A 25256-nucleotide genomic window follows, 5' to 3' on the forward strand; every position below is an offset into this window, starting at 1 on the left:
TTAAGTTTTAATATCAAAAAATTCTTATATAAAATAAAATAGAATTTAAAATTGATTATTTGAAAATATAATTATAAATAAATATGAATAGTAATTTAAAATTTTGTGTTAAATTATGAATAGATGCACTGTTTTATCGACATATATTGTATGAGTTCGATATGAGAGAAGTGTTATTTGGGTGGCCTATATATTTATAATTTTATTTATTATTTAACAATAAATAATAAAGACATAAAAAATTTTACAATTTATTTGAATAATATATAAATTATAGACATAGATGACTAATAAATTTTTTTTAACCATGCCTAAAAAATGAAGAGATTCAAAAAGGGGAATTCTTATATCACCAAGATTCCAAGAATTATCTACGTTATACTGATAATCCCAATTTTTTGCTTACTTAATTCTCACAGTTTAAAATCCCCACTACAAGGTTAAATATATACAAGAGATCCTCTACTTTTGAAAACAGTCTGATATGAATGTCGAAAATGTTAAGGTTTTTTATTGTATTGTTGTTAATTTCTGTGACGTTAAGTGAGTTTACCTTTGAACCCGTTATATTAGCTCATAAACCGAAAGGATTTACAACTTATATAGAAGGAAATGGTATATTTAAGAAAGAATCAATAAAAACGGGGATTTAGTTCCTTTGTTCTAGATCTTGAAGATGTTAAAGAGTTTCGATTTCTCGGTCGATTGAATAATGGAAGATCTATAATTATTTGGGCAACTAAATTGGATTCAAATGGACGTTGGTCATCTCATAATAGAAATTTAAAATTAAATATAGGAGACGAAATTAGCTTTGAAGTTACTGTTTGGAAAAAGGATAAAACTGAGTATTCTAAAAATGCTGTATCAACTATTTTATGTGAGATTTAAAAAAAAGAATTCATTTTCATGAATTCAATTTTTTTGTGTTAACTTTTAGATTATACTCCTTTAAATGGAGAATGTTTAGAAACACAAACCTTAACCCCTGGATTAGAAAAGAAACATTGTGGTAGTGATTTATTGTTTGAGGATGATTTTGTTAATGAAAATTTAAATTCGAGCGTTTGGAATATTGAACAATACATTCCACAATATACTGAAGATGTATTTATTTTAAATTACTTAAAATGAACAAATATTATTTTTTGAGTTTTTAGAATTATGAATTTGTTTCTTATCAAGATTCAAACGATTGTAAATTCATTTCAAATTCAAGATTATTCATAAAACCAACTGTACGTGCTCCAGAAGAAATGGACAACATTTTAGATTTAAGACAAGGGTAAGTAAACATTTCTTGATGCTAATCTACAACAGAAAATTTCAAAAGTCTACTCTAGGAAAAGATGTACTATGTACAAATATTGAATGATTTGAGTTTTTCAATCAGATCTAAACACAATAAACATTTTCACCATCTACACCAAAAAATGTTGAAGCAATACATTTTCTTATTTGTAGAGAGTTTAGGTGTTATGATAGGGTTTCATTTCCATGCTGCACTTTCATGCCAAAATTTCGGAAATATTCCAGCAAAATTTTCTTTTCCTTCTTAGAAAATAAAATATGTATTTAATTTGCACATTGATAATCCCAGAACAGTGTTTCCATGAAAGTATTATATTTTTCTTCGAACTTTTGATGTATATTTTCCAACAAATCAGTTGTGGCCATATATATTTTCCTTGTATTTTCTAACTCAAAACAATGTTTACTGCAACTGTTCTGCAAAATAAGGCCAGTTCCAACAGTCACACATTCGTTACCATTAGTTCTTCTTTGGTGAAACTTTTGATATCATAAACTGGTAGTAACAAAAAGTTGATCAAAATACGTACAATGCAATTATCCCAATCCGATTTGGTAGTAGTCCAGTTTTGTACAGCTTTGATACAACGAAAACCATTGTATATGAAAATTATAAAATTTAAATTCTTCGCTTCTTAAATTCCTTCTTCGCTTTCTGGCCCATCTAACAATATCCTCAATGCCTCAGGTGTTTTTGATGTCTTTTGGTACATTTTTACGTATGTATGTTAGCGTTGAGGTAACGTTACTAAAGAAAACGACTTTTAGCTTTTGCCAAAAACTATATTTGACTGCCTTATACAAAATACAGTGAACAACTGACTCACTTCAGGTAAATTTTATCGTAAGTAAACCGGAGAGTTATGCAAAAAGTAATTCTTAGTCACTCTCGAACAAAGAGCGCCCCCGACCGTCCTGGGTAAATTCCGACGATAACATGTATGCATGTTTTGTGTCACTCTGACCTCACTTTTGATGCTCATATATTTGTTTCGTCGTACTATGCCACGTAGATACCCTGATATAATTGCTGGTTTTGCTGAAACTCTTTGAAACTTATTTCACTGTATTGCATTTTTTGAGTTAAAATGGTCATGTTGAATATTTTTGGATTAGTTTCGAAATCATATAATAACTTCTGTAAATTGTGTCTTCGGATATTAAGACGGCATTGTCAGCGTAACAGATTATATTGATTTGTTTACTTCTCATTCTACACCCATCACCAGCGCTCTTGACATTCTTGAGTTCTTCGTGATGACGTTACCTCTGCCTTATACTCAACAGTATTGGGATTTTGTTTGTCTGTCCTTTTGATAGCCATTTCAATGTAAGTTGTGTTGTTGCTGTTCAATTCTTTGATAATTGCTAGAATGTATCAGTCTGCATTTCTGTTCTTTAATATTTCTAATACATCAGTTAGTTTCAACTTGGCGAAAGCTTGCGTGAGTTGAGTATGAAACACATAAAAGCTGATTTATCGAATTCAATGATTTTTTTTTTGATCTCTGATGGAGTAGCTCATAGCGTCTATTGCTGACCTATTTTGTTGGACATCCACTGTTATCTTTGCCATTAGTTTTAGTACTGAACTTAAAAGATTTATTCCTCGATAATTGCTAGGATCAGCTTTTTCCTTTTTTAATTATGGAGATCGTCACACTTTGACAGTTGTTGTAAACAATGTACAATTGAACAAACAGTAGGTTAGCTCCGCATATGACCATCTCAATTGTAATGTTATCTAACCCTTAGGTTTTCCGCGTTTTCAATTTCCGGTCTTTACTTGTGTTTTTTTCGATCTCTTCGGCTGTTTCTTCGTGTATGTCTTCTGTTCTCGATATTTCTTCTGTTTACTGATATAATTGCTTGTATATACTCGTTAATTAGTTAACATTTCCATTTTGTTTGAATATTTGCTTTTTCTCATATTTTTATCCTGATCATATTTGATTGTCTTGTTATCATACTTAATTTATGTACTCAACGTTATGATAATACCACCTTTACACATCCCAGTATTAGTTTTGCTATTTCCAACGCCATCATGAACTGCTTCCATCTTCGCCTTTCAGAAACACTTTGTAGGCACGCAGTAATAATTGGGGATGCTGTAATGCATAGAAACTATTTTCTTCTAACACGGCGGTAAACATACATGTTGACGGCGATGAAAAAAGCTGAGAATGCACACAAGATCCAACATTATCGGCTATTAACTGCTGTTTGCACTGCGAGCTGGAGATTTCAATTTCTGACACATTATTGTTTGATGATACGCGCTCCATATCTTCTTTTTCCAAACCCTTGAGTATATTGGGTTGTAAGCTTGAACTAGCTAGGACCAAATACTGCATCATATGGTGAACATTCCTGGTAAGCTCTGTTTCTCATTGCTTAATAAATCTGAGGGTTTCAGACCAGTGACTCCCCTGATTGGTTTCATCCAAGTGGTCATCATGACTTAGTATCTCGGTTAGTCCACTGATTCATATGATTGGTTATACCGAGATTTTCCATAGGCAATTTTGATAGTAATCCACATAGAACAAAGTTCTACTGTAATAGAATTTACAAATTTTGGAAAAATTTTGTATATCGTATGTATAATGTAAATGTATATCGAATACATTTAATATTGGTTTAAAGTTTGCGCAACGTTTTAACCAACCCAAATTGGTATATTCAAAGATTTACGCGTGGAACCTAGGATTTAACTGTCTTTAGGGTTTTATAGGAACATAAATAAAGGGTAATGGTGTTAAGATTTCTTGGAAATGTGATTTGTGATATTTGAGTTTATGATTCATCTAAGCTACTATGTATATAAGATTTGAACTGTTTATCACTTATCACTATTTCTCACCCTCTGGTAATAACCACATATACTAGTAGTTATGTAATAAGAAAAATACTTACAGTAAAATTAGAATAAATTTCGGTTTTCGTACTCTTCTCTTTGTTACGTTCCTCAAGGCGTTGTTGAACTCCAAATTTAATATTATCTAATGTAACACTTTTTATTAACAGACTTCGTCTGCTATACTATTGGATTTGGATTGCAAACTTGCAATGTTTTCATTAAATAAATTTTTTTTTCACCAGAAACTGTGTCAACTATTTAAAACATTTCTTAACAGTCAACTAAAACCTATGAGCGGAAATTGCAAGCGTCACCTTACAATGTGTTCATGTACTTGTTTGTGAATTCAATGAAAAGAAATACAATTCACGAACAAGTGTTCATCCGGTAACAAGTGTTCTTGCATTTATCTAGTATTTTTAACGGTCTAGTTTGAATATTAATATTTTATAATAATTCTGTGATATTAATCCTTTTTGTAGATGTACAAAATCATTACCTGAATCTTGTTATCATCAACCAATTGGACCTTACATCAACCCACCGATAAAATCAACCAAAATATTTTCAAAATTTGCATTTAAATACGGAAGAATCGAAATAGGAGCAAAATTACCAGTTGGAGATTGGATTTATCCACGTAACACAACAAAAACATGACCAAAATTTACATTACAATTTTTTTTTACTTTACAGAAGTAGAATTAGTTCCAAATCACGTTTCGCGTAAATATCCAAAAATTGTTATCGCTTATTCAAGAGGAAACCCACAATTAACATTAAAAAATGGCGACGATATCGGAAATAACATACTTTATGGAGGCTTCGTATCTGATTATAAAGAACCAGAAAGAAGCGCTGGGTTAAAAAGTAAAGTATTATCCGAACCAAATAAAGAAATAAAAAAATATTCGGTTGTTTGGACCCCGGATATGTTACTTTTTGCGTACGACAATGAAGTTTATGGTCGCATAAAAATTGCACATAAAGAATTAAGCGATGTAAAATTAATTATTTAAAATATTAATTATAAAATTAATTATTTTTTTTATTTCAGTATCGAATAGCTTTCGGTGTAGGAGTCGGGGGAAATTTCGATTTTCCCAACGAAGCAAAATCCGGAAATAAGAAGAAACCTTGGTTAAATAACGACTCGAAACAAGCAAAAAAGTTTTTGAATGCAAAAGATGAATGGTTTTCTACTTGGATTGAAAATGATGTTGCTTTGCAAATCGATTATGTACGCGTTTACGCTCTATGAGTTTTATATTTTCCTTTAAGTCGATTATTTGATAAAAAATAAATATGTATATAAATAAAGAAACTTTTTGTTTTATTAAAAAAATTACATAACATTCTAGTCGAAACAGGAATTATTTTGAAGAATTTTTAGTGAAGTACATATTCTTTAATTACTGCTTTCCTTTCAGCAAAGATAATTTAAAACTTCTTATATTGCATAAACTTTAACGTAATCTACTTGAAGAGCGACGTCGTCACCTTTCCACGTGCTAGCCCACGTACTTTTTTCATCGAAAAAGGCTTTTGCCTGTTTAATAACATTATTTCTCCATGGTTTTCGAAAACTTCCCGATAAAACCCCATCGGGAAAATCAACATTACCGCCAACACCAACTCCCAGTGAAATTCGATACTAAAAAAAACCATAATTATTCAAAAATTCTTTCTTTTAATTCGTACTTACATTGTCTAAATTAAATGATTTGGGAATGGTTCCGTAAACTTCACCGTTTAATAACAACTCGATTTGATTGGGTGACCAAATTAAAGTAAAAACGTTCATATCCGATCCAATTGGACTTGTAACCCTAATAGATGGTAAACTTGTGCTTCTTTCGGGTTCTTGCGACGAATTTGCGTATCCCCCAAAAAGTAATGTTGAACCAAGATCGAATCCGTTGACTAATGTTAATCTTTCGTTTCCTCTTGTATAAGCTATCAAGAATTTCGGGTATTGTTTTGAAGGATCATCAGGAACTAATTCGATTTCTAAAAATTAAAATTTTTTGAGTACAATATATTTTATAATCAAATTCAACTTACGAGGATAAATCCAATCACCAACCGGAACTTTAGCTCTTATTTCAACCTTTCCATATTTGAAAGCAAGTTTTGAAACGATTTTTCCGGATTTAATCGGAGGAATAATATTGGATCCGATTTGTTGGTGAAAACAAGCATGTTTATTGGATCTTGTACAGCCTTTCGTTAAATCTAAAGTTCCTAAAATGTCATTTTCGCCAACTATAATCGGTTTTAAAAATAATTTAGAATCCCTAACAAATCTGCATTGATTAATATCTTGATAAGAAACAAATTCATAATTATCTTCGGTATATAATGGAATGTATTGCTCAACACTCCATAAGGAACTATCAATGACTCCGTTTGAAAAGCCGTCTTCAAAAATTATATTTCCTTGACATATTGGTTTTCCGGGTCCGGCAACTACAGTTCGGGTATCCATACAATCTTGTTGTGGATTTAATAAACCTAAAAAGAATATTTAAAAAAATGGAAATATATGATGTAAAAATAATTACTTGTAACTTTCCAAGATCGGTCTAATCTAGTAAAACCGGCTTTATCTGATTGGACATAAACCCAATAATAAATCGTATCTCCAACATTTAATTGTAAATCGCCATCGTAATAACTGAATTTTCCATCTGTTGGTGTCTTTACGTCCACTGAAATATCACCAGGAGCAGTTCCTTCAATTTTTTCATTAATTTTTCCTTCGAATACAAATAATTTTATATCTGGTCTAGCTGGAAAAATAGAAAATATAAAATTGAAATAATGTTGAATTTTTATGAAAATGTTTAAAACTAAGATATTCTAACTTAAGTTTATTCATTAAGCAAATTAATCAATCATATAGTTGTAGTATAGTTGTAGTCTACCATCAACGAGATTACCACTTGCAGTTTGTTATGATATTATTAATCGAATTGATGTTACAATACAGGAGAAAGATGCAATTGGGCGTCCAAGAATCAAAATAGACTTAATACAACATTACCAGAACTTGTAAGATCTGCATAAAGCTTAAGTTTTAATTTAACATAAAAGTTATTTTATGATTTTTAAAAACACGAACTCCACTTTTCTCATCTTTTTGTTGATTTACCTAAAAACGGATCATGTCTTCCATTTTTTTACAAAATCTTTTTAATGTTCAAATGATAACTTATTGTTATTAAATGATATTTCTTGAAAGAAGAAGATTTAGAACAAAATTATTTCTTGGCCTTCTTCTTGTTCTTATAATAGAACTCGAAAGTCGGGGTCTTTCTTCAACAGTTCAGAATCTCGACTGGGATACTAAACTACAACTTTCACACCACCTTTTCGAGGGGCCTCCAGAAGGTCTGGTCTCATGTGGTTTTCTCTCTCTGGCGTTTTTCGGCAATCTCTATTCTGGCATTCTCCTACAAACGGTAATGGATCTTGAGTTGATTAACTAGCAAAAGAGGTGGGTGGTTGAAGTTGGTACACTAGCTGCAGGCGGAATAGAGAGTCATTACATTCTTAATTTCGGTCATAGCAATAAGTTTCTGGTCTTCGTCAAATTTCGTAAACACCGGAAGTAGCGATAGAAAAATATATGTATCTCCATCTACTTCCTCCGTCCTCTTTTCACTTAGTATGTCTAATAGTGACTCCTTATAAGTCTTTGTAGATTTTCTTTTACCTGTACTGGATGTCAAATAGGATTATTTGGTGTTTATTATTGTACCTCTGGCTGCATTCATTCCAATTCTCCATTTTCGGTATCGCTGTTTATACTTAGTACTGGTGACATTACATTACCCGACGTTTCGCTATTTTTTGCCCCAATTGGTTCAAGTACAAATACTTTTTTCTCTTATTTGGTCCAGAATCGAACGGTAGTTTTCTGCTATTGTTTTGCTATAGTGGCTTTAATGCAAGTTAAAACGTGTACGTTGTATTATTTCAATCACCTTGAAAATAAAAGCTCTACAAAACGCATCAAAGTTGTCTTGTCGATCTCTATGGCATTCTCAGTTATTCGTCGGATAACGAAGAAGTTAGATCTATAGTTGAATTGTTTTTTTTGCATCCCTGTTATTGTTTACAGATCCCAAACGCTAATTTTTCTTCTGATAGCATTCTGAACACCAATTTTTTGATACAACTTAAGAGGCTAATTCCCCTATAATTGCTTGAGTATGTCTTTTCGCTCTTCTTGAAGATTTCTATCAGTTGAGTTGTTTTTTCTGAATTCCTGTTATTATTTATAGATCCTAAATGCTAATTTTTCTTGTGATAGCATTCTGGACATCAATTTTTTGATACAGCTCAAGAGGCTAATTCCCGTACAATTGCTTGAATATGTCTTTTCACCCTTTTTGAAGATTTGTATCAGTCGAGTTGTCTTTTTCTGAATCCCAGTTGGTGTTTACAGATCCTAAATGCTGATTTTTCTTGTGATAGCATTCTGGACATCAATTGTTTGATACAACTCAAGAGCCTAATTCCTCTATAATTCCTCTATAATTGCTTGTTTTTGTGTTTTCACCCTTCTTGAAGATTTGCGTCAGTATTCTGCATTTCTATTGAGATGGTATTCTTTTACTTTTGATAATTATATTAAACAGGGTATATATTTCATTTACTAGTGCGTGCCCGCCATATTTAATGAGCACGTTTGTTATTTCATCGATCTCTGGTGACATTCTGTTTATCAACTTCTCGATTCCTGCTTTATCTTTGTGGTCTGTATGAATTCTTTTACTGGTTTCTTTCTGTTTTTCAATAAATTTCAAATTTTCGTCTAACTGTCTCTTCAAATCTTCTTTAATCTTTTGCCGGTAGCTTTTCTTCATTGATTGGATGTTTGAGAGTGTTCTGTTTCTTTGTATTCTTTGCATGTTATTGCGCCTGATCTATTTTATACATAGGATATTCGTTTTTCCGCAACTAGGTTTTTTACATACTTTTTTTTGCATACTTTTCGCAAATTCTTGTTGGTCAAAATCCAGTTATTCTATATTTAGTTTACTGTATTTCTTTGCGCTTGTTCTTCTTCCTAGCTGGATTATACTTCTTCTTTTCCCCAACATTAGGTTGTGATCACTGTTGTAGTATTTGCTAGGGAACATATTTTGTAGGGAGTAAAAATTTAAGGAAATTTTAAACTCTTGATTTAACTGTTCATCAGTTAATGGCAAAACAGTTCTATAAATTAATGAAGGAGAACGAAGGAGAAAATACAGCAAGTTTTGTTTCGATCCCCAACAACTCTACAGTTTGTTTAAAGCTTCTATTCAGGAGGTATATTACCCCTTGCAAATTTTATGTTGAAAGTTTTGTATAGTTAGCATTAAATGTAATGTTTATTGGTTTTGTTCGAAGACGGCGGTACAAGTAGCCAAGGATCCAATAAAATATAATCAGCCTTCTTAGATTACATCTGTATTTTGATCAAAATATTAACAAAATTCTCCTTTTTGCTGATGGTTGAAGATGTGATTCAGATCAGCTCGAAATTCAGTCAATTGAGTATTGATTGGCATATAACCTGAAGTCTTTGTTAGACACATTTAATAAACTACAAGAGATAAGCCAGTAAAGGCATATTTACATCAAAAAGGTTAAATCAAGCGATAAACATGTTTATGTTAAATCAGAACAAATGTACAGTTTTGAAGTACTCTATTAAAGAGAGGAAAAGGATTTGGAAAAAGCGATTTTAGAAGAAGTTTGTTCTGCTCATGGAAATACACAAGACAAGCCCAATGTTATGAAGAGTTTGGATGGGAATAAGGGTGATGAATGTATAGAAGAAGAAAGGTTATTTGAAAATTGGCTATTTACTTAATTTAGATTATTAAAAAGATTGTCTTATTTTTTTTAATAAAGGTAAACAAATCGTAATATTAGAACATTCTGTATGACGACGAACATCGATCGAAAAGTGTCGTATAACACATACTGTAATTGGAGCGTTGAAAATAAACCACTATTAAACAGAAATGTATAATTATGAGCATTATTATATAACGATTCAGAAGGTGCTCAACAATTTTAAAACCCAATTTGAATAAAGGAGAGAATAAAGAGTTGACATCCACAGAAAAAATCGATATGTATTGTGTTGAAGTGAATGTGAATGAAAATTATTATGTGAAGCAAAGAGCGGAGATAATTAGAGGTGGAATTAGTGCTACAACAAACGAACTTGTAATTGGATTAAAAATTGAAAGAATGACTATTTATCGCAAGGTAGGAAAAGTAGAACAATTAGAAAAGTTAACTATAATTTTTAAATTAAAATTTAGTGGTAGCGCACGTTATGAAGTTTTAATAAAGAATTTTAATAATAAAACTAAGTATTATAAAACTATTAAGAAATTTTTATATATTATTACTCATTTTTATACCAAACAGGAAAAACTTTAATATATCAAAGAACGATGTTATATTAAGAAGCTACGATAGACAAATAGCATTCAACAATAGCAATAATAGCACAAATATCAACATAAGTATTAATGATACTGCTTATAACAATAACACATCGTTTTAAAATAATTTCCAGTTTGAATCATTCCTCTTGTAAAGTTCGAAATATTAAAAAAAAAGTATTTTGTACTTATTTATAAAAATGAATAAATGATTTTTCTAAGAAATTAAACACAAATCTCTTTTTAAAGATAATGTGTTACAATCAAAGTGTTAATAACAATTTAATGAGGTAAATGGCACATCTAAACGAAAAATATTAAAAAAGGACCTTGGATTTAAAACATTTAAAAACTCTAAAATAAAATTATTGTGAATTTATTTATAAAGGTTAGAAAACGATTTTATCCAAAATTAAAAAGAAAAAGACACATTTATTACATCTTAACATTATTAATACATCTGCAGTATTTTAACACTAATTTTTCTTATTTCATTGCAAATTAATTAAACTAAACAAAAAAGAAATAAAAAAACCTTAAACGAATCACCGGGATTCCCAATTTACCGAGTGGATAAAAAAAAGATTGTTCAGCTTCTAGAAATACGAGTTCTTAAGAACGTGTTTATAAACTTTCTTGTTCTCATCTATATTTTCGTATAATTTTACTTGGACCTTACCTTCAACATATATCCTTAACCCTTTTGGATTGTATGCTTGAATAATTACATCAGGAAAAACAAATTGACAAAAAACCGGGCATATTATTAATTGTAAAACCAAACCGAATCTTAACCAACTCATTTTCACCGAGAACAACACTTTTACTACTACTGTCTGCTACCAAGTTCGTTCTGCCTTGTATCTGAATGTTAATGTTCTCGTCGTCGACTTCGACCTTGCTATGTATGTATTTTGAGTGTAGTAAACTTATTGATGACCCCAAAATTAACCTTCTAAACATAACAACAATGATAACTTAAAGCAATTTTTGTTTTTATTTTAATTATTTGTTTGATTATGCCGTTAATGATTTTTATTTCTAATTTTTGGATGGAGTTTATTAAAATTTCATTTATTTGAAAGATAAAGAAATTAAGATTGTTACTTTTAAGGATTAAAAACATTTTTAATCATTTAACATACCCAACTTATTTATGTTCAAATTTATTTTGAATAGTTTTTAAATCTTTTTCGGCAATAATTTAGTAAACAAAATAAATAATGTTAGTCCAATAAGTGTATATTTTCCAAGAGATTCTAAACTAGTCCTAAAGTCAAGACGTTGATGACGAAAATTAGTGGTGAAACGGATATCCGGCCTATCCGGCCATTTTTTAAAACCGGCCGGATACCGGATAATTACCAAATATCCGGCTTTGGCCGGATATTAAAAACCTATTACTTAATACTCCACCATTCACAAGAATTAGAATCTCTTTTAGGTGTTGGACACTGCAGATAATAATCAAGTTCAACCCCAATAGGATTGAATACAACTTTATTTATATCAGGTTTGTCTTTAGCAACCTCATTGGAACAATCCCTCTTCTTAATGTAAAAAGCCGTTTTGAAAAATCACTTTCAGTTCTTGAGAAATAAATTTTTGAATTGATCGACAATTTTTTCGAATTTTGCAATTTTCGCCGATTGAGTTTTAAAAATTCGTATAAAATCCACTTCTTGGAGTATGAGTATGAAAATTTCCTAAAGTGTTAATAAAAGTGTCCTCTTTCCAATGAACCAACCCGTTTTGAAAAATAACTTTTAGTTTTTGAGAAAACAATATTTGAAGTTTTGATAAAATTTTCGATGTTGTAATTTTCATCGATAATTTTCAAAATTCGCTATAAAATTAATTTCTTGAAGGATCCTTGTGGAAAAATCACCAATTATTAATTAAAGTACCCTCTTTTTAATGCAACAAGCCGTTTTGTAAAATCGCTTTTAGTTTTTGAGAAATAAATTTTTGAATTATTCGAAAAATTTGTCGAATTTTGCAATTTTCTCCGATTAAGCTTTAAAAATTCGTATAAAATCCACTTCTTGGAGTATGAATATGAAAATTTCCTAAAGTGGTAATAAGAGTGTCCTCTTTCCAATGAACCAACACGTTTTGAAAAACAACTTTTAGTTTTTGAAACATTTGAAGACAGTTTTAAGACATATCTTAAGTCAAATTATAGAAGAAAAACCTAATCAAGCATATGCAGGAACATTATCTTCTCCTAACAATATAAAAAAGAGATTTTACTTGTTAAGATACAAGAACTAGTCATTCTTAGAACACTCTGTACACCATTTAATCTACTTTAGTCATAAATTTTGAGTTCCCATCCTTTGTTCCATTCATGGTCCAGCAAGTTGACGGCTTAGCCCGATCATAAATTTATAATATCGTCTAGATTTTCCATGTTTGTTGATAATGGTGCATAAAGAATGCTGAGTAATCATTTGTTGGTTTTTCTACTACATGACATATTTGAACAAATCTGGCCAAACGAGTCTACTTTAGCCGTAGTCTCATTGTAATTTAAAATTATTCCTGGTTTGTTGTTTTTTTGCCAAAATCACAGTTCCGAAATGCATTGTTGAAAGTATTTTTATCAGGTATTCCAACAAACGTGAACCAATTGTTCATCGTTATGTTTCTGTTACTAACGTGAACAAATTTGGACAATTGTAGATAATTATTTAACTATGGTGCCCCTTGGTTATTTTCTGTTTGCCTAAGTAGGGACAACCATCCATCATGTATGTGGTTTTTATGACCCTCAGAAACAATAGTGGCAGTAATTATCACCCGGAAAAAGTACCTGGACATGATTTATGATAGGTTATCCTAGGGAACTAAGTCCAGGAACGCACTTCTTTTTTATTTTATTTTAAATTCAACAAAATAAAACAGAAATGTAGTAAAGAATATAAATTTACTTATACTTAAATGATTTTACAAAAAAAAGCAAGTATTAATTTATAATATAAAAATTAAAACATGTTTTTTATAATTATCTTAGAATTAGTGTGAAAAGATAATAAATTTTATAATAATAATCACAAATTATTTAAGCAAATGTACTTTTCAGATAGACTTAAATAAATTGTTGTATTTTCACACAAAGTAATGATATTTAAGTTTTTAAATATTATGTTATTGAAATTTTCGTTAATGTGGACCTGAACAACTCACGCCAGAGTTTGGGGTTCGTAATCTACCTGTATACAACCCCATCTTTGTTCGTTATATGACTGCAATTAAGTCATAAAAACCACCAGAAATATCGGAGACTATACTTTGAAGAGCAATCGCAGATCTGTTTTGTTGGAAAATTTACCTGAACACTAATCACAAGTAAATTTTATAACGATGGTGCTAAAAGTTGAGAAAGTAAGTAGCCACAACGATGTACACAGAGACTAGACTAATTTGGAAGATACTTCGACGTGGAGCCTGATTAAGCGACGGCATCAATAAAATATCGAGCAAAGAAAATTAGGATTTATTAGTATTCTATGGTTAATGAATCATTATGTAAGTTGGAAAACATATAGCAAATCACTAATTAACACTAATTAATAAATTAACACTAATTAATAAATTCACTAGGATAATCAAAGTATACTGACTATTAGAATTTTTAAACTCATCCTCGAATGCTTGCAGTTGTCTCTCTTCTCTACTGACGTTGGAATCGGTAGTGTTAAAGTTAATGTTAAAGAAGGATATATTATTAAACCGGCTTTGGTGGCTACGTTTAAAGGCACAACGTTGGTCGCATATAAGACTTCCTTTCACATAGCAGGTAAAGTTAATATTTTATTAATTATTAATTCAATTTATAGTAGACGTTGCTTTATAGATTACATTATTATATTTTTGGTAACTGTGACAGGTTCAAAAAGCAAAACTCAATATTTGCTTACTATATCCACAACAAAGTACAAAAACTTAAACTACAAACAATAAAATCAAAACAGAACGCAATCCTATTATAACGATTTTATTTCTCTCAAATGCACATAAGCAATTAGGAGAAATCTGAGTGGAATATTCTGGACAAATTGGTTACGTATGAGAACTGCAACTCTTCTTTATTTTTCTGTTCTTTCTGCAAGAACACATGTAGCAAAATTTACTATTTCTTGCCTGCGATTTTCATCTAGAATTTCAGGCTATTCTTGCTATTGATGTTTGCAAATTGATAGAGAGATTTTGAAAGCTCGAACGATTTATAAGATGTGGCTACACCAAAGATGCTTTGATAAGTCCCATGTTATTTGCTTTGTGAATTATTTATTAGAATTATTTATTTATTAGAATAAAATGAAGCTTTCATTTCATCGACATAAATTGCCCCTTTTGTTAGATTATAAAATATAATCAACTCAGGTTTGAGTTCTTTTATTGTGTCCAAGATCTAATTATACATAAACACAGTCTTTTCAATACATAGAAAACCAGAACATATTCCAATGAAAAAGGAAACACACTGCTTTTGGCAGGTCATTCTTTTATATTTAGAAGATTTAGTGATACATCATTTTATCTTGAGTATTTAGACTGTAATTGTCTGCTAAATGAATATAATTTTTGATTTCCTGAAATATTTTCAGTGACATAGTTTTTGCAATAACATGTATCCCAAGATCTTCGTCAAGATTCCTATAATTACGTTCACAGGATAGTTTATGACAGCCTCTTGAAAGTAAAATCGCTACAAAATCTTAATGCATTAAATGGTCAAATCAAAATTTCGAACTACTTTTCAAATTTTTCAACAGAGATACAATTTTCCAGTTGATTCTTTATAGGTGCTAAACGAACAACGAAAATCAACGTTGCTATCATACTTTTATCAACGAAGTGTTTTGTCTTCTTTAAGCCTAATTTATGTTTTTTATGCTTTATTTATTATTTATTTATTTTTATGCTTTATTGTTACTTCCTTCTTTATCACTACTTTTTATATAGCGCAACTCAATTTCACCAGTAACGTTAGTAGGAAATATATTTTCGTGCGTTTGAAATTCGTTTGTGGGTCAAATACCAATATGTACTTGATCTGGAATACTAGATGTGGAAAACCTTCTAAAATAGTATCTAATTGACGATAGTTCCGTGCATAAAACTTTCGTGGAACTATTGCTGCAAAATGTTTTGTTTCCATAATTAGCCAACATAAAATATATTATTGTAAAGAATGTGTTATGCATATATGTATTTTATGTAAGTACATATGAATTCTGTTACACAGTATACACATTTTGCTAACCTCTTCTAAACAATCGAACCAAAAACTTGTATTGCTAAGCATGATCGTATTTACAGAATGAATCCTGCTTTTGCTGTATTGGAATACCAGAAAAAGAAAGCTTTGAAAGATAGATCATTAACTCTTTCTCAACCACTTGCATGTACCATTTTAATAAAATTAGGAAATGCGGTTGTATTAAAGACCTCGGTTGTATCTTAGCTCCTGGGGGAAATAATTTTGCTACCGTTTCATCTACCTATGCAGTTTCACAGTTGTTATTAAAATCTGTCATCTAACTTGTACTTACAGAAAGTTTAATCTCTCTGTTTGATTGATGGAGAGATGAACTGTTTAGCTCTCTTTCTTTTGCTTGATGATATTTCCATCCACTTTCCATTTTTTTCCTTTTAAGCCGTAACATGTAAGACATATTAATAGATGATGACTAGTAAAAGTATTGAAGTTTTCGTTTTCATTTTACATTATATAAAGACACTGGTCGATTTGGATCAAATCATTTTCTTTAATTATCGAAATAATTAAGATTCGATAAAATATAAAGCTATTTCAAAATTTATATTAATTTAAATTATTCAATTAAGATTAAGATTTTTTACACAAACCGCTTTCAATTCTGTTGGAAATCCCCACCTTCTTGTACAGTCCCGAATACAAAAACCTTTGGATATCATCGGGATAACGTTGACCCATACACATCAGTGAGGTCAAAACGATCGCAGATACAACATCTTAATAATTTCAATAAATTGCACACGAATAAAAAAATGCAATTAATTCATACATGTGTAATTAATTTGATTTTATTAGGAAATTTTATTCCAATTGTGTTGTGTCAACTTCAATTTGGTGGTCTACCATCGTCTTTATTTGGAAAGTCTTTGTTTCCAGATATTAGTTTTCGTGCTTATAAACCGAAAGGATTTCAAGTTAACATTAAAAGTAAGATATTTTATTTGAAATGATTTACTTTAATAATTTTTTTTTTCAATTTTTAGAAAGAAACGATGTTCTAGAATTAGTTAAATTTAGTTATCAAATTAATAATGGAATCGTACACACACCAAAAATGGAAAATTTACTTTTTGATTGGACGTATTTCGATCCAAATAAAAAAGTAAAAATCAACGATTTCGTTAATTATACAATAGAAATAATTAGCAATCATTTTGATCCTACCAAAGCGTTCGGTGGGAGTGGCAATTTTAAATTTGGATTTAATTTCGGTGCTCAACGATATAATTATGTAGATAATCAATCAGTTACAATTACAGGTAAACTAAAAAAAATCATAAATTATCTTATTTATATTATTTTTTGAAAATGTAGTTTTAGAATCTCTTTGTGAATCTACTCTTGCGAATCAATTAACTGCAAAAATAAATTGTGATGAGGAAAACGCAATTTTTGAAGATGATTTTTCGAATGGAATTTTAAACAAAACTCTTTGGACGGTTGAGCATTACATTCCTGTTTACAGTGAAGAGGTAGAAAATAAGGGTATTAATAAATAAATTGTTTTAATTTTGTTAATTATAGAATTTCGAGTTTGTATCTTATCAAGACAATCCTGAATGTGTTTTCATTTCAAATTCCAATTTACATTTAAAACCAACTGTTGTACCCAGTCCTAGAATTTTTGGCACATTGGATTTAACCCAAAAATGTACTCGAAGCGTTTCTCAAGCTTGCTTTTATAAACAACTCGGCGCAAATTATTTGCCACCAATTACTTCTGGAAAAATCGTTTCAAATTTTTCTTTTAAATATGGAAAAGTTGAGATTAAGGCGAAATTACCGAGAGGAGATTGGATATTTCCGCGTAATAAAATATTTCTTTATTAAAATGTGTATTAATTAATTGTTTTGTATTATTTTTAGAGATTGAATTAATTCCTGATGATTTAACAAAAAAATATCCTAAATTTCTCATTGGATATTCAAGAGGTAATAAAAATTTGGTTACTAAAGAAGGAAAGGAAATTGGTTCCAGCATTTTATTTGGTGGTTATTTAAAATCCAGCGAGGAAATGAGGGATATTAATATATTAAAAAATATAAATCTCAGCGAGAATTTAAGAAATAAAATGAATATTTTTACATTAACATGGACCCCAGGTTCTTATTTCACTTTTATAATTTTCAAAAATTTTGATTTACTTTTATTAATTTCAGACAAAATTACTTTAGCTGTTAACAACGATGTTTACAGCACAACTTACCAAACAGTAAATGAAGGAAATGTAAATATTTAATATTCCTTTTTATTCTTTATTTCCTTAAATTTATTTTATTACAGTATCGAATATCACTTGGAGTTGGTGTTGGAGGTAATTTTGATTTCCCGGACGATTCAAAATCAGGAAATTTCATGAAACCTTGGAAAAACGATGCGGTTAAACAACTGAAAGAATTTTTAGACCACAAAAATGATTGGATCAATTCTTGGATTGATAACGAAGTAGATCTTCAAGTAGAATATGTGAAAGTGTTCGCTGTCTAAATCATAATAGAATCTCAAGTAATACAAAAACTTAAAGTTTTCTTACTAAATTTTTATTACCACTGTAATATATTATCATGCATCATCTGCACAATCAGCATTTGGAGGATTATTAAATGGGTTCCCAAATCAGGGAAGGATTGTGTTGATTCTGCTTTATTCGTTAATAATACGTAATATGTCTTAAAATAAACGTGTTATTGTTAGAATAGTTCTTCGGAAATAAAAATGTCCAATAATTGAAAACTAATAATGCCTCTAACCGAATACAAACATAAAATTTAAAAGTTCTTACCGAAGTCTGGACAACTACTGTTCAAACCACTTTAAACATAATAATAAATAATGTTAATAATACTAATAAATAAATAAATAATACTAATAATACTACGTAATAATAATAAATAGTATGTTTTCGTTGATAATAGATGGCTCAGGTACCATCATATTGAGAGCCGAATCAATCAGGAAGTAATCTGGCATTAAAACATCGAAGTCAGTTGGATCATCTGAGATGACAATGAAAAGCTGGGAGTTTAGAACAAGAATGGTTGAAATTTCTGGTGGGTAAGCAGGCTAGAACTATTTCAGCTTCCCATTTATCACCAAAAACTAAGCAAACAAATACAATAAGGTAGCCCTTGTATGTTTCACCTCCTCTGCCTCTAACAGTTTTGAGCTGAAATGTAGAAAAGGCCTCGATGAAGTAACTCGAGCAGGTGGTAGTTGCCCCATTAACTCCTGGCTGGCTTAGAGTCGATGTTTAGTACAGATGATGTATACTCTTCCTCCAACAATCCAACACCGTCCTTTTAAAGAGGACATCGTTAGCCGAGTTACTCCGTGGAGAGTTCTTTGATGATGAGAATCATTTAGCAATGTTGTTCCCTTCCGAAAATACACAATCTCTTCCACAAAATGATTCTATTGACACTGCAAGACCCAAAACAACAAAGCAGAGTTAAGTTTGTCGTTGATGGTAAGAATGTCTAAAACATAAAGTTTTTGAGAGTTTCTAATGAAACGAAAACACCTGGCAGTGAGCAGAAGCAGCTTCTTAAGCGAGGAAAACTTGTAATTTAAGTCCCAACCCGGAATTGTTAGGAGGATGAGTTTTAGGTTCTGAACGTTGCTCCCCATCAACCTGAGGCGATACAGCTGATTGCACAACAGGCCAACTGAAACACGGCCGTGCCAACCATTCTGATCCAGACCACCATAAAGATTCCTTATGAAGGAGGAGGCGAAATCGGGTGGGTTATCCTAGCTGGGAATGTAGGACCAAATGGCGTGAAGTAAATCTTGTATTTCAAAATTAAATTCTTAACATTTACTTATATTTAATACCAATACAATATAAAGGTGATGAATTTATGTTAAAACATTCTTAAATTATAAAAAAACGTGTAAACGCGATCTTAAAATGCATAAAAACTTGAAATATACATCGTAGTGAGAAAAATCTGAATCATTCATAAGAGCCTCGAAATGCTCTTGATCTATAAGAGGTCTTTTCATGTCCCATCTTCCTTGTTGGATGCCATGACGAAAAGTGCTCACAACAACACGAGACATTGCAACACAACAATATGGTATACAGCTACGCATTACACAGACGCAAAAATGCACTATGCACTATGCAGTATTTTACTGTTACATTTGTTAAGAGGAATGAAAAAGCCAGTATCGTGGCGATTCAGATCTTAGATAACATTGGAGTAAGAAAATTAAAACAAATAACACTTTTTGTGAAACTACTTGTTGGACAATTTTTACTTCCCCCCACATCTATAATCTTCAAAATTAGTATAAATCTGTTATTAAAGATTATAGTAGCCAAAAAGTTGCGCTTTCAATTGTTATCATTTTACAATGTGAATGTTTCGGGGTGAAATTCCAAATTAGCCGATTTAACCACTCATTATTATTTTGTGATTCTGCACTCAAACAACGCTCGCCCAAGTCTTGACTTGAAGTGTCAAGTCAAGACTTATCTCATGATGAGCTTTAATTTCTCCAAAACCTGTAAACTTAGCGGTGCACTTGATGTCATAAATTGTTAAATATGCCGGCAGATTCGACTGAACGCTACTTATACCAACTGTCTCAGTCTTCAGATAGTTTTGATGTGGCTTTTCATCTATAGAACTTTTGTGATTATTATTATGCTGCCGGGCTGAGGGAAGCGGCCCCTCTCGTCACTGCAATCTATGAGATTGCAAACTTCCGTCCTCATTTAAGGGTAAATCTAGGTCCTTGATGAACCTTTGTATTGCTCCAAGGTTTTGTTTCTTTATGTCAGTAGGTGTCAGGCTAATTTTTCCGAAAATTTTGTGTCTTAAGCGACAGAATATGTTCTGCCAAGTCAAAATGGCCACTTTTTACTTACCTACACCGTTGAAATCTGCATACAACTGTTAAAGCGACATAAAGTTGACTGATTTAATAAACTCATCATTTAGACTGTAATATGCACCCAAAGTGTGGAAAGTTGCAAAAATAATAATATTCTCAATGTCAGGTCAACACAATATCATGCAACCTATCATAGAAAGGAAGAATCTAATCCCAGATTATTAGGTCATTTACTTGTGGGTCAGGTAGAAAGAATAATAAGTATAATCGAAAGAGCATTGGAAGAGAAAAAGGGTTGTAATGGAGTTTTCCTACAACAGTTATTTTCAATGAAATTATCAGTAATTCTGCTGTCTTATGTGATGTCAGAAAGGTACTTTAGGATAAACAAAAACATTGTCTATTATGTCTATTATAATATAATCTTACAGAAATCAGGATAAAATGGACCCTATATTATTCCCGTTTTATATCTGTGATCTATCGAGGTTCAATCCTAACTATTAGTAAAGGATAATCATGAAACGGCAAGTAAACTAGGAAATGCACACCGGGGTATATAGTGAGGGAAGAGGTAAAGGTGGATAAGGTCAGAGTGGAGGCAGGCAGGAGAGCAGTGAAATATGAAGAAAGAATAGAAGGGAGGCCAAACTGCGCTATCTTGAGGGAGGGTTGGAGGGAAATTAGAGAGGGAAAGATCAGATATCGGAAAGGAGACAGAGACAACTATTATAGACGAGCGGGCTACTCGGTAACTGAAATAAATAGTAGACGAAGGGTGGGTAGGGAGATGTGGAGAGAGTTGAGAGATAGGGACCGAGATGTGCAGAGACAGGAAAGAAGGACACAAATAAAAGAGGGGAGGTATAACGAAAGGTACAGGGACATAATAACGGAGGGGCTGCCTAGATATTTGTTATTGGAAGGAGATGAGGAAGGGAAGAAGTTGGTGGCTAGGTTCCGTTGTGGAAACGAGGAGAGAGCTAACAGATACTGGATGGCCGATGAGGAGAGGTGGTGTCACGGAAACGTTGGAACATATGTTGAATGGGTGCAGTGAGTTGAGGGAGGAGGCGTTGGACCGAGGGCAGATCTTAGGAGAGGGGGGAGAGGGGAAACGATGGATGAGAATAGTTGTGGGGGTAAGGAGACAAAGGGAAGGATGAGGGGATGATTGGGCCGAGGAGCCGAGGGTATGGAAATGGAGGAAGAGGGTAGAGGGTGAAAATAATGTACTAATAATATATATTAGAATGTATTAAGGGGATAAAAATTGTAATTATTAAAAACAATAAAATGCTTATTAATTAACTAGGAAATGCAATAAATTTCCAGCATTAAGAAAAAAATTAAGAGTAGAACTTAGCGAATTGAAGACAACTGACATTGTATTTTACTAACAAAAATATGAAGTATTTATAAATGATTTTACGCTTGATGCTAGATTCCAATGGAAGGCTCATGTAAAAAAGAAAGGATAAAAACTGGATATGCGCGATAAGAAATGTCTCTATTTCTGCATAACAAGCTACTATGATGGCTCCCAAAAACAGCATTGCACTGCTTAGTCAAACATAAATATAATGTATCACTTACAGAACAAAATACTGAGAATTGTGCTTAAGTCTCCCTAATGTACTATGATCTCCATAATGATTTGGAAATTCAACATTTTATTATTAAATTTGCTAAGAACCACGAAGAAGGACTTCGTCAACGTGGCAATATCGAGGCAATTGAGCTCTTAGGCAATGAAAAGGATAAAACCTTTCGGATTGATGCAGTGATAAAAGCACAGCACAACTACTGTTACACGTTCACTCTACTCCTGTATGAAATTCTCTATTATAAAAAGTTATGGTATAAAATTCCTGATATTACTCAACTTCAAACTATACCTAGGTTTTTCTAACATCCCTCAATATAAATCCTAACATCTGTCAATAATGTGCTGGTCTCCCTAAATAATTTTTCATCATCTATTAACACCAATCATTGTTCTCGACATTTATTATAATCGTCCCTATTATTACCTAATATCATTTTACTGCTTTCCCTTATATTTTTCCAATTATCTACTAACATCTTACTTGCTACATCCATATATTCATTATGATATTATTATTATCTTTCAATATAATATCTGGTCTTTCTTCATATTGCCAATAACATCTCTCAACATCGTGGTTAACATAATCCCAACTTCTCTTAACATAAATCTGGCCTCCGTCAATATTATTTCCAGCATCTATCAATATCGTTCTTAATTCTAATTATCATCCCTATTATTCCACAATATTATCACTGCCTTTCTGAACATCTGCCATATCAGCTATCAACATTCTCCTTAATATTTCTAAACAACGTTCTATTGACTTGCCTTCGATCAAGCAGTAATTAAATATTACTGCTTATTAAAGTTTGCAAATTAACAATTCTATGTTGCCAACCAAAATAAAATAAGTTATTTAAACATAATAATAATTATATTTACTCATAAATAATTTTTCATAATTAATAATTCATAAAATTAATGAAGAAATTATATTTATATATACGAGTTACAAAGCTTACTAAAGTTAAACACTTAAACAGCATAAATCTTTACCGAATCAACTTCCATAATAGATCTTCCCATACTCCAAGTTTTCGCCCATTCCGTTCTGGCATCGAAAAAGTTTTTCAATTGATTTCGATCGGCGTTAACCCAAGGTTTTTTCGGAATTGATATATATCCTTCGGGAAAATCATGAATCCCACCAACGCCAACACCTAAACTTAAACGAAATGTCCTTTTTAACGGATAAAATCGTTCATCGTTATCAATGTCGATAAGAATCCTCCCGTATTCTTCGCCGTTAAATAATAAAGTAATTGAATCCGGTTCCCAAATGACCGTATATGTATGTGTTTTATTTCCATACGGTTCTAAACTCGGTCTACTTTCTGTTAATTTCATCCTACTATCTGAATTTTCGGTGTTCCAGAGAATTCCGCCGAATAAAAGGCTTGATCCCTCGTCGCGATTTTTAACATAATGATTATTTCCGCGAGAATAAGCGACCAAAATTTTAAAAGGCGCGTATTTATTGTCTGATACCAACTGAATTTCTAAAAAAAGGATAATTGTAGTCAGTTTAATATTAATTATTGTGTTGAATTACGGGGATAAATCCAATCTCCTTGCGGTAATTTAGCTTTTACTTCAATTTTTCCATAAGTAAAACCAAATTTATTTGTAATCTTTGCTGATCTGACCGGTGGAATTAGTTGTGTGGAAATGCGCTTGAAATAACATTCAGATGGTAATATACTGGTACACCTTAGAAAATAATAATAAAAATTAGTAATATAAAAAAATAAAAATTGTTATTATATCAAATTTTACCCATTTCTTAAATCTAATTCTCCAAAAACTTCAGATTCATTAAATCTTGGCGTAGGATTAAAAATTAATCTTCCATTCTTTTTATAAACGATTCGATCGTCATTCTCATAACTTACAAATTCGAAATCTGGCCCTTCTTCAATCGGCATGTATTGTTCAATATCCCAAGATTGATGATTATTAAATGGTTTCTCAAAGTCATCTGAGAATACTAAATCACCTTTACAATATTTAAATGTGTTTGTGGTCAGTTTAGTTTTTGGTGGAATACATGAACGATCTGTTGTTGGTTTTGGACTCGATAATTCTTTTGGTATATTTGGTTCTTGAGTTGTGCGTCGATCAGGATATCCATCGTTAGTAACTGGTCCTACTAATGGAGATAATATATCTCCTTATAATGAAAAAATATTAATTTGGTTATGAAATATTTTTAATAAATTTACCTAAATCGAGTCCCAGAAGACCTGGATGAGCTAACGTAGACGTTAAGAATGATACTATACAAATCACGCCGAGATACATTTCTTTCTTGTAATCTGAATCCTTAGTTGGTTTTGAAGTCTTGAGGAACACTGCTGGGATTCCCTCTGAAACCAGGCTTTATCATGAAGATGTTATCAAGGCCATTTTATGAACCTGCAGAACAAGTTCTTGTTGGTTACTTCTTTATTTTATTTATTTGTAACCGTTAAAATACCTGGCAATGATATAAAAATATAAATTTGTGGACAATTTAAATTTTAATTAAGAATTCGAAGAATTTTCTTATCTTTTAACTGTTATGTTTTTAATATTAATTTTTTAAACACCGTATGAATAAATTTATTCATTGATGTGTTTACTAATTTATAAGGTATAAATAAAGCAAGGTTATTATATTAAATAGTGATTTTAGACACCCTTTTATAAAAGTTTGAGTTGGATCGTGAAATAATTGTAATAAAATAGCCTGAAAATCGCATTCTTTCTAATTTTTCTTCAAATTTTTATTTGAATATCTCAATTAGTTTTTGAGATATTAATTATTGTTTAAATTTAAAATTTAAGGATTAGGTTGAATTGTAAGTCTCATTTCTGAAAGATAAACAATCTTTGATGTTTTGTCA

General features: G+C 31.2%; 4 protein-coding genes across 4 annotated transcripts; 2 read left to right on the top strand and 2 right to left on the bottom strand.

Annotated features, from left to right (window-relative positions):
• The first annotated feature begins 407 nt into the window (after positions 1-407).
• Positions 408-5498, top strand: LOC111421240 (beta-1,3-glucan-binding protein 1-like). The gene is made up of 7 exons (XM_023054385.2): positions 408-615; positions 668-880; positions 941-1107; positions 1161-1285; positions 4657-4814; positions 4871-5175; positions 5232-5498. The coding sequence occupies exons 1-7, from the start codon at positions 489-491 to the stop codon at positions 5433-5435; spliced, it is 1299 nt and encodes a 432-aa protein (XP_022910153.2). The 5' UTR covers positions 408-488; the 3' UTR covers positions 5436-5498.
• On the bottom strand, positions 5487-11554 carry LOC111421232 (beta-1,3-glucan-binding protein 1-like). Its single transcript, XM_023054373.2, has 5 exons — positions 11309-11554; positions 6739-6966; positions 6239-6688; positions 5880-6184; positions 5487-5828 (listed from the first exon to the last, which is right to left on the bottom strand). Exons 1-5 carry the CDS (start codon positions 11430-11432, stop codon positions 5625-5627), a joined length of 1311 nt encoding a protein of 436 aa, XP_022910141.2. The 5' UTR covers positions 11433-11554; the 3' UTR covers positions 5487-5624.
• Positions 11555-16589: 5035 nt separating this feature from the next.
• Positions 16590-18445, top strand: LOC111421374 (beta-1,3-glucan-binding protein-like). Its single transcript, XM_023054520.2, has 7 exons — positions 16590-16843; positions 16900-17175; positions 17231-17388; positions 17441-17723; positions 17783-18019; positions 18077-18144; positions 18201-18445. Exons 1-7 carry the CDS (start codon positions 16669-16671, stop codon positions 18402-18404), a joined length of 1401 nt encoding a protein of 466 aa, XP_022910288.2. The 5' UTR covers positions 16590-16668; the 3' UTR covers positions 18405-18445.
• A 4843-nt stretch (positions 18446-23288) lies between these two features.
• LOC111421305 (beta-1,3-glucan-binding protein 1-like) lies at positions 23289-24724 on the bottom strand. Its single transcript, XM_023054447.2, has 4 exons — positions 24594-24724; positions 24148-24541; positions 23924-24081; positions 23289-23870 (listed from the first exon to the last, which is right to left on the bottom strand). Exons 1-4 carry the CDS (start codon positions 24670-24672, stop codon positions 23347-23349), a joined length of 1155 nt encoding a protein of 384 aa, XP_022910215.2. The 5' UTR covers positions 24673-24724; the 3' UTR covers positions 23289-23346.
• Between the last annotated feature and the right edge of the window lie 532 nt (positions 24725-25256).

This window comes from Onthophagus taurus, chromosome 1 (genome assembly GCF_036711975.1).
Source record: "Onthophagus taurus isolate NC chromosome 1, IU_Otau_3.0, whole genome shotgun sequence".
Classification (NCBI taxonomy): domain Eukaryota; kingdom Metazoa; phylum Arthropoda; class Insecta; order Coleoptera; family Scarabaeidae; genus Onthophagus; species Onthophagus taurus.

Excerpts from the sequence above, each read along its gene's own strand:
- LOC111421305 (XM_023054447.2), bottom strand. The coding sequence starts at position 24,672 with ATGTATCTCGGCGTGATTTGTATAGTATCATTCTTAACGTCTACGTTA. Across the intron at positions 24,082-24,147 it reads GAATTAGATTTAAGAAATGG|GTGTACCAGTATATTACCAT; the intron begins GTAAAATTTGAT and ends TTATTTTCTAAG. Across the intron at positions 23,871-23,923 it reads AGGAGATTGGATTTATCCCC|AAATTCAGTTGGTATCAGAC; the intron begins GTAATTCAACAC and ends TCCTTTTTTTAG.
- LOC111421374 (XM_023054520.2), top strand. The coding sequence starts at position 16,669 with ATGCAATTAATTCATACATGTGTAATTAATTTGATTTTATTAGGAAAT. Across the intron at positions 18,020-18,076 it reads TACATTAACATGGACCCCAG|ACAAAATTACTTTAGCTGTT; the intron begins GTTCTTATTTCA and ends TATTAATTTCAG. Across the intron at positions 18,145-18,200 it reads AAACAGTAAATGAAGGAAAT|TATCGAATATCACTTGGAGT; the intron begins GTAAATATTTAA and ends ATTTTATTACAG.
- LOC111421232 (XM_023054373.2), bottom strand. The coding sequence starts at position 11,432 with ATGAGTTGGTTAAGATTCGGTTTGGTTTTACAATTAATAATATGCCCG. Across the intron at positions 6,689-6,738 it reads CCGATCTTGGAAAGTTACAA|GTTTATTAAATCCACAACAA; the intron begins GTAATTATTTTT and ends TATTCTTTTTAG. Across the intron at positions 5,829-5,879 it reads AATCATTTAATTTAGACAAT|TATCGAATTTCACTGGGAGT; the intron begins GTAAGTACGAAT and ends GGTTTTTTTTAG.
- LOC111421240 (XM_023054385.2), top strand. The coding sequence starts at position 489 with ATGTCGAAAATGTTAAGGTTTTTTATTGTATTGTTGTTAATTTCTGTG. Across the intron at positions 616-667 it reads AACTTATATAGAAGGAAATG|ATCTTGAAGATGTTAAAGAG; the intron begins GTATATTTAAGA and ends CCTTTGTTCTAG. Across the intron at positions 881-940 it reads TGCTGTATCAACTATTTTAT|ATTATACTCCTTTAAATGGA; the intron begins GTGAGATTTAAA and ends GTTAACTTTTAG.